This window comes from Daktulosphaira vitifoliae, unplaced genomic scaffold (genome assembly GCF_025091365.1).
Source record: "Daktulosphaira vitifoliae isolate Bord-2020 unplaced genomic scaffold, ASM2509136v1 Scaffold_2, whole genome shotgun sequence".
Taxonomy (NCBI): Eukaryota; Metazoa; Arthropoda; class Insecta; order Hemiptera; family Phylloxeridae; genus Daktulosphaira; species Daktulosphaira vitifoliae.
In genome coordinates this window covers 19,798,927-19,807,324 of record NW_026099573.1, presented here as the reverse complement: position 1 = coordinate 19,807,324, position 8,398 = coordinate 19,798,927, and the positions used below count along the sequence as shown (strand labels likewise).

At 22.5% G+C, this 8,398-nt stretch overlaps 2 protein-coding genes across 3 annotated transcripts in view; both read left to right on the top strand.

The window, feature by feature from the left end:
* Positions 1 to 1,586, top strand: part of LOC126897764 (UDP-glycosyltransferase UGT5-like) — a 13,520-nt gene extending 11,934 nt beyond the window's left edge. Inside the window, exon 4 of the mRNA XM_050671617.1 lies at positions 1,135 to 1,586. Within this exon, the coding sequence (XP_050527574.1) occupies positions 1,135 to 1,417 (283 nt within the window). The 3' untranslated portion in view covers positions 1,418 to 1,586. The remainder of the gene's footprint in view (positions 1 to 1,134) is intronic.
* A 3,543-nt stretch (positions 1,587 to 5,129) lies between these two features.
* Positions 5,130 to 6,858, top strand: LOC126897770 (uncharacterized). 2 transcript variants are annotated; one of them, XM_050671629.1, is made up of 5 exons: positions 5,131 to 5,261; positions 5,442 to 5,629; positions 5,774 to 6,032; positions 6,264 to 6,402; positions 6,471 to 6,619. In XM_050671629.1, the coding sequence occupies exons 2-5, from the start codon at positions 5,486 to 5,488 to the stop codon at positions 6,487 to 6,489; spliced, it is 561 nt and encodes a 186-aa protein (XP_050527586.1). In that variant the 5' UTR covers positions 5,131 to 5,261; positions 5,442 to 5,485; the 3' UTR covers positions 6,490 to 6,619. The 2 variants fall into 2 exon arrangements, with proteins under 2 accessions (XP_050527585.1, XP_050527586.1); XM_050671628.1 differs by having other exon boundaries at positions 5,130 to 5,261; positions 6,264 to 6,858.
* Positions 6,859 to 8,398: the final 1,540 nt, after the last annotated feature.

The window sequence follows — 8,398 nt, the reverse complement described above, 5'->3', positions numbered from 1 at the left end:
AATTAGCTACCTGTATTTACAATCCCATGTGTATTATACATGTATATTAACTCAAAATTTTGAAACTTTAAATGTTTATATCTAATAAGCTAATAAAGTTATATTAAAAATTCAAATGCCATTTACTATTAAATTAAAAACTCAAACATTTTATTAAATTAAAAATATGTGTTACCATTTAAAAAAACAAAGTTGACCCCCTTCCAAGGCATAAGGGATGAACTTAAAAAGTATTACATAGTTAAAAATTCAAGAATAATGTGTAACTAAAGATAATAATAAAAAAAATTTTTTTAATTATTATTATTCTGTAAGTAATTGAGTGGGTTATGATAAAAAAATCACTCTGTATATACTCGTTTTACATTTAAGGTTTTGTATATACTCTTTACATGATCCTTTTTTATCGAATACCAAAATTTTCCTCCAATGATGTAAACATTATTGTAAATAAAAATACAATTTTTAAAATTAAACATTGTTGAGCTCCAGCTAATCTTTTAACTTCTTGAACATAATTAGTTTTTAGTTTATGTACGTAAATTTATGTTTATTTAAACCAAATAAAAAAAAGTATATTTGAATGAAATCACTTTATACTATCGTATTATTTAATACAATAATAATACATTTTAAATAATTATATTTTATATTATAAAACAATTTTTTTAATTTTTTTCGAAAACTAATAAATTTGATACTAATATTTTTTTATGAAAATAAAAAAAAAGTAATTTTATTACAGAGCTTCCAAGATTTGTGGCACTCATTTTTTACACTGCATTTGAAGTATTTTTAAAGAAGTTAAATATTGACAGTTTTAGTAAACGATAAGTCCATTTAATATCATCAAAATATGAGATTACTCATTTTAAAAGAAATCTATTCTCTAAGAAACCACTAAATATTATTCATAAAAATAATTATTACATCATTAATATCATCCCCATGCTTGAATAAATAATAAAAGCTTATTTTTCCACAAATATAATTTTTAAACTTATCCAAATCTTATTATACTTGAGTATACTAAATTAGAATTAGACTATCTCGTCTATCTTATCTATTTTAAATTGTACTGTGTTTTAAAATCTTCTTTATTGTTTTATGTAATTAATTTAATTTTAATTATAGATATAAACAAAAAGCCAAGGAGTTAGCAGAGAGATTCCACGATCGACCTTTAACTCCTTTAAAAACAGCAGTGTATTGGACGGAGTATGTTATACAACATAAAAGTGATCATCATATAAAATCTTCAGCAGTTGAAATGTCGTGGTATCAAAATTATATGATTGATGTAATATTAGTAGCATTAATTTTTTTAACAGTAATTTGTTTCACATTTTTTTATTTTTCCTTAAAAATTCTGCATTTTTTTCAATTAATGCTAAAATTAAAAAAATATAACGTTTAAATAATTCATGTATTAAAATAAATACAACTCTAATTTATGTTCAATACAAACATAAGGTGTAGGGTATAAAAAATGCTTGGATGACTTAAGCACCATTATAGAAATTTACTATGCAATTATAGATTTAATTGTATATAAATATAAATTCTTATTATTATTATTTTTGACTTAAGCCTTGACAATAAAGGTCATTGGCGATTACATTAAATAGATTATAATTCACATAATGTTTACAGATTTAAATAAAAAACAATATGTAAAAATAAAAGTATACCTTTGATTTAGATTAAAAAAAAAACAAATAAAAAATATAGTCTTTTAGTTTGGTATTATACATTGCTATAGAGTTCGGTATTTATAAACAATTCAAGGAATTAAAATATATACTCTTATTTATGTCCCAATGATATTGAACGATAAGTAAAGATCTTAATTTATTTCTTTTAAATAAGCTTTGCTCTCTATAAAAATATACTGATGAATAGAGTTTGTACCATCACAAGTAAAACACATAAGAGAATATTATTTAGTTATTAATAGCTGTTAGTCTATTGTGGTCGATTTTTATTTAATCGAGTAACCATTCAATAATTTATTTTATTGTTATAAAAACTTTTGGTATAGTAAGTAATAAATTGTGAAATAAATAAAACCTTTTGTATATATCATTAATTATGCTGTATATGCAATAATTCAAGTGTGAAATATTGATCATTGCTTTAATTTTGAAGATAACTTTGGTATTTGGTTGGGGTTCTATATAATTAAATATTTTCACTCTGCTATTTTTACATAAGATATACATGTCATAATTAATTAATTTTGTTGTTATAATTTTACACAACTAAAGTTAAAACTTGGAACATTAAATATATTGTGTATATTAAATATTTAAATATAATTAATTTCAAGATAATTTTGTTTACGATAGTTGTTGTATAGATTTATTATCTGTAAATTAAATTTGAGTGTTAAGTAAATTATGTGCACATAAGAAGTAAATAACACTTTTCATTACAAATGTTATCATATTTTCAATAAAAAACCATTACACATAAATTTAGACCATATATCTGAAAATATAAATATTATTAAAAAATATTCATTTTAAATAAAGAAAGCATTAATTACAAAGCTCGGCATTAATTTGTTAAAGATTTAAAATTAAGTTAGATAAATTGTTAGTTTTTGGGGAATTTAAATTTAACAAATTTATTTTTAATTCGAATAATATATTCATTACAACAATTTTAAAAAAGTTACTAGTTACTTTTAACTTAGTGCAGTATTTCCAAAATTAACTTAAAATAACAAGTTAACTTACCCTCTATTGAATAATGGTAAAAATATTATTGAATACAATAATTCTATTTTTACGATTTTAAATTGTTCAAATTGTATTAGAATATTTTAAGGGTGTCACAACATTTATGAGCAGATAACTTCACACAACCATATCTGATTGATTACAGTAAAAATAAATTCTAGTTGTTTATTAAGGTTTACTAATTAAATTCGTTCGATATATTCAAAAAGTTCATTTTAAGTTTGATATAAAGTTATAAAAGAAATAATTTTATTAAATTTTTTTTGTGTGTGTATTACCACTTTTTTCTGAACAGATTTTACTGAATTATACATCAAAAGATCACAAGTCGTATCTAGTTGAAGATATTGCTCTCAAAAATAGAAAATTTTCCTCTATTTTCTGTCAATGGGGGATACCTCCCAAAAAATTACACATTTTTAAAATCATTAAATTTTGACGTTTTTAGAAATTCGTATTACTTAAACTCTCATAAATTTTTGGAAAATAAATAAATCGAAACAATTTTTTATTTTATAAACACCTTAGGTATTTCCCTTTTATTAGGTATATTTTTGTTAGGAATCTGACTCATGAACTGCCCACAAGGGCATATAAAAATAGAAAAAATTAACCTTTGAAACTTTTGAAAATGTTCAGCATATATTCAAAATTTTAAACATAAGTTTAATTAGGATATAATTAAGGAAATAAGAGTATATGTTAAATTTGAATAATTAAAAAATAAGTATTTGCATATAAAAAAATAATAAAGAAAAAAAAAAGTTGTTTTAAATTAATACTGATTTAATAATAAATTAATATGTTAAAAACAGGGAAAATGACATATCTAACCAATTTTTTTAATCCTTTAAAGTTGATTTTTGTGAAAATTTAAATTAAAAAAAAAATGTATTTATTACCATAACTTTTAGCTCGATTTGCAAATTTGATTTGACATCATTAAATAGGAAATTTTATGAGAATTAAAAAAATTGCATCGTTAAGAATAATATACAGTCAGGAAATTTTATAATAACTATTTATAGTAAATTTATCAGAAAAGCTCAATATTTATTTGCATTTTTATCGTAATAGATAACTTAAATAAAAATAATAGTAATCATTTCCAAGTAACTTTTGGTGTTTATAAAGATTCTACAATTAAAATATGAACAGAATTAATTTTAATGATTTACTTTAACTAAAATTACTAATCAAAAAAAGTTGTTCAAAAGATCTAAAAATCCATTGTGAATTCAGGAGAAACTAATAATTATTTTTTTTTAAAATGATTTATATAGCAACATGTTTCCAAAAAATTTGGAATATTATAGTCTAGTAGTAGCACACACAAATAGAGTAAAAAAATTATTAAATTACAAAGTAAAATGATTTAATTTTAAATTCAGGTATTTTAAAATAAAATAAAATACAAAACTCAGAATTTTAACACATAATTAGCATATTTTCATTTTCACCATGATGACAAATCCAAAGGTCAATTTTTTTTTTTTAATTAAAGTATATTACATAAGCTTTAATTTAAGGTATTTATAAAAGTGTCAGTCTCTTCAGAACATTTTCAAAAGTAAAATTGAAAAAATTAATTTTTTGACAATTTTGAAATTCTGTCTGTGGGCTGGTAAAGGGTCAAATGTTCACAAAAATATATCAAATGATAGGTAAATACATAAGGTATATAAAAAAAAATTATATTGATTTGGTCATTTTTAAAAAAGTTATGATAATTTTAAGTAAAAAAACTTGAAGAAATGTCGAAAATTAGCGATTTTTAAATTTGTAATTTTTTAGGGTATTTCCCTCGTTCCCCGTAAACGAGGGAATTTTTTTCAATTTTTGAGGGCAATGTCTTCGACTAGATACGATATGACATATTGTTCATCAAAATCGGTCCAGCGAGAGCAGAGATTAAGCGTTCACAGACACAAAAAAAAAAATAAAATAAATAAAAAAAAAAAAATCACATCATAGTAAAATTAATACCTTCTCAGCTTCACATCGAAGCTAAAACTAGAATGCATACAAAACAATACTTATGTAGCTTTATTATGTAGTTTTATATATTTTATTTTTAATATCATATGTTTTAAGATTAAATTAATAATTGAATAATTTAAAAAAAAAAAAACAGGACGTGCAATTCACTATTCACGAAATTGTACTATTTATATTAATAAACATGAACATAATTAATATATAGACATTAGAAGAAATTTTAATGATATTGAATTTTTAAGATGACTAATATTGTTTACGGCCTGCAATAGTTAAAAATCCATTATTAATTATGAATTGACAAATAAAATTAATATGAAAAATTTTCATTGTTAATCTAAATTAAATATTCCTAAGTGTTTGTAGTTTTTAATTGCAGACGAAACACTTTTAAATAAGTTGAAAATTTATTATTTGATTTTGAGTGTTGCAGTTGTACCATAAAATTATTATAAAATAAAACGCATTGATATAATTATTTTTGTCGCACATTTTAAGTCCCCTTTATAGTGTTATTAAGTAAGTTTTTTAAGCATATAATAATATTTCAAATTTATCTAAGTTTAATTTTAACAATTTTTTTATGTATCATGAAATAAAAAATAAACCAAAAATATAATCAAAATTTCTAACTATAATTAATAGGATATTTAATAGTATATAGTATTATAACTTATAATATTGTTATGTATGTTAAAGTTAAATGAAAGTTTGCTGTTAATTTCAAAGAAGTCGATTTATAAATGTATTATCAAAAACATTTAACATTCACGAATTACATAGATCATTTGGGAGAACTTCCAAAGTGTAACAACAACCTTTTAATTGATTGTGAGACTGATGAAGAACAATGGCTTATAGGTTGTATAAACGAGACTTTTTCAATAGTAAGTAATTATATGATTTATTCTTTTTCAAATAAAGAGTATTTTACTGTTAATTAAAAATATATTTTATATAAAAAATTTAACATAGTGTAGATCCACTTCATTAAAATGTTATAGATTTTATTTTTTATTTTTATTTCATAGTGTGACAAAATAATCAAAGTGTATCGTGTCAATCATAAACAAATGTATGGATTGTATTTACTTAGAAAAGCTGAACTACAACTTAAACATTTAATTAAAGAGCGTATTTTATATCATGTCACTTCAGAATCTAATGCAATAACATCTCTAAATGATGGATTAAATTGGAGAAAAACAAAAAGAGCAAAATTTGGTGCTGGTGTTTCATTTAGTGATGATGCTAACTATGCAAATTTCCATGCCTCCAACCAAATTCCAGGTATAAATAAGCAATTTAATTTTAAATATTTATATAATTTTGATTTTTTTAATTTAAGGGAGTAAATTTAGTTAATTGAAGAATAAACAAATTTTAAATCTATTTACTTTTTAAGGTTTCATAAATAAAGTTATTTTACTTAAGTTAACTCGAGTTTTTTATAAAAATTTAATAAATAATATTAAATAACGCTTTGAAAAAATTACAAATTATACAGCAAATTTTTTTCAGGTAATCGTGTAATTTTGGTTTGTTCAGTATTAATTGGTAATGTGTACAGACTTAAACCATTGAAGAATAAAAAAGCAGTGCATAATATTAAATATCCACCAGATGGATTTGATACAACTATCAGTTCAAGTCAACGTGTGTACGTAAAATACAATGATTATGAATTTTATCCAAAATACATTGTATATTATAATAAACCAAATATAGAACTATGTCGATTACTTAAAGAAGAAAATGAAAAATATCACAAACTCGTACGATCAATTTTAGCCTCTGAATATTCATCTGTATCTAAAAATGTTAAGAATAATTATAGTAAATATAGCTATAAATACACTCAATCAAATTTAATGGAAAACCGATTACTAAAAGAAAAAAATCAAACACATTTTAAGCTTGAACGGCCAATTTCGTCACCTGAGTATATGTCAGTAACTAATGAATATTCGAATAGAAATCATGAATATAAACCTAATAATCTACCTAAAGCACAAAATATAAGTGCAAACCGACAACCCAATAATTCTATTTGTTCTATATTGTGATATAAAAATGTTGTAAAATTGAATATTACAATATGCTAGTTAATATCTTATACTTTCTTTATTATTTTAACTCAAATGTTTATTTAAACTACTGTTATTTTGTTATAATATACTAAGTAGTGGTGCAGAAGTAAAAAATAGTAGGTAGGGTAAATATTTAAAATTTATGTAAGATAAGATAGTTGCTATAGCGATCTATATGTAATAGATATTTAGCACTTATAATTTTATTTTATTTATATTTTTATAATGATAATTTTTTTAATAAACCACATCATTATGAGAGATGATAATTATATAACACCGATACCCGTATATAACATTGACTCAAAATAGTAGAATAATAGGTTGCGCACGTGTCCCTTTAAGTTTAATTGACTAATCAATAAGAAGTATTTTTCAATTAAAATCTTAAACATTAATTCTCTCCCTCAAAAAACAGGCCTATAAAAGAGTGATTTCTGGCTCATTCACTACCTTATTTTTTCTAAAAATCTGTTCATGAAGCGTCTCTGCACCAGACTGTTTTGCGATTGTGCTCTCTCGGACTTAGAAACTTTTCCACACTTGGTGTTTTTATTTAACTCTCTCATAAGTAATTTAATTAAAAAAAAAAATTACTTTACTCTTTTTATTTTTAATTTTAAATGTTTAAGAACTAATAAGACAATTAATTTTGTTAATTTTGTATTTTGTGAGTTGTTCTGATTAAGAATTTTTTTTACTCTTCGAATGGATTGTTTATTTAATAATTGTATTTCAAAAATCTACTTTAGCACATCAAGCGGTTAAAACTGTTAATAAAACAATAGTTTATGACATGTCACTAAGGAAATCGTAGAGTGTATCTTAAATTTAGATAGATAAGTGTTTGATTCATTGCACAAGATACTGATGGTTTGTTGAAATCATTACCCTAGAACGTCAAGTGGTTAAAACTATTCGTAAAACAATAGTTTATGACGTGTCACTAGGAATTGATTCTTATATTCTGTCTCGTTCTTTTCGGCAAGCAGTTTTAGACTCTGTAAGGGTCGTGCATCGACGAGTATTATCTCCGATGGTGTAGCCACCCTGTCTCTAACTCTGTCTAAACTCACATCAAATACAAAATTTTATAAGATATTGATAGTTTATTGAAGTCATTACCCTAGCACATGAAGTGATTGTAATTATTGGTAAAACAATAATTTGTGACATGTCGTTAAGGATTAGTTTTCATAATCTATCTGGTTCTATAAATTTTTATTTTGAACTATAAAAGAATATATATATATTCAGATACCAAGTATAGAAAGGAATTTAAGTGAAGTAATATTTCAAGTTTAACAATTTTTATAAGATTATAAAATAAATTAGTAGACTAAAGTCAGTGCTCTTATTATATATTTTTTTGTATAAGAAACCATCGAGCTAGCTGAACACATGGTAAGAAATTATACTTCTAAGCATGTCATAAAAAATAAAGAGAGATTTAAAATAAGTCATGAATAATTTTTATTGTGGGAATAATAGAATTGCTTCTAAACGTAGATAACTATAAAAATTTATTTTATAACTATTTTATCATCATTCTAATTGCAACAATAT

Coding starts and splice junctions, on each gene's coding strand:
- LOC126897770 (XM_050671628.1), top strand. CDS start 5,486: ATGTATTATCAAAAACATTTAACATTCACGAATTACATAGATCATTTG. Junction 5,630..5,773: donor TAAACGAGACTTTTTCAATA/GTAAGTAATTAT, acceptor TTTATTTCATAG/TGTGACAAAATAATCAAAGT. Junction 6,033..6,263: donor TGCCTCCAACCAAATTCCAG/GTATAAATAAGC, acceptor AATTTTTTTCAG/GTAATCGTGTAATTTTGGTT.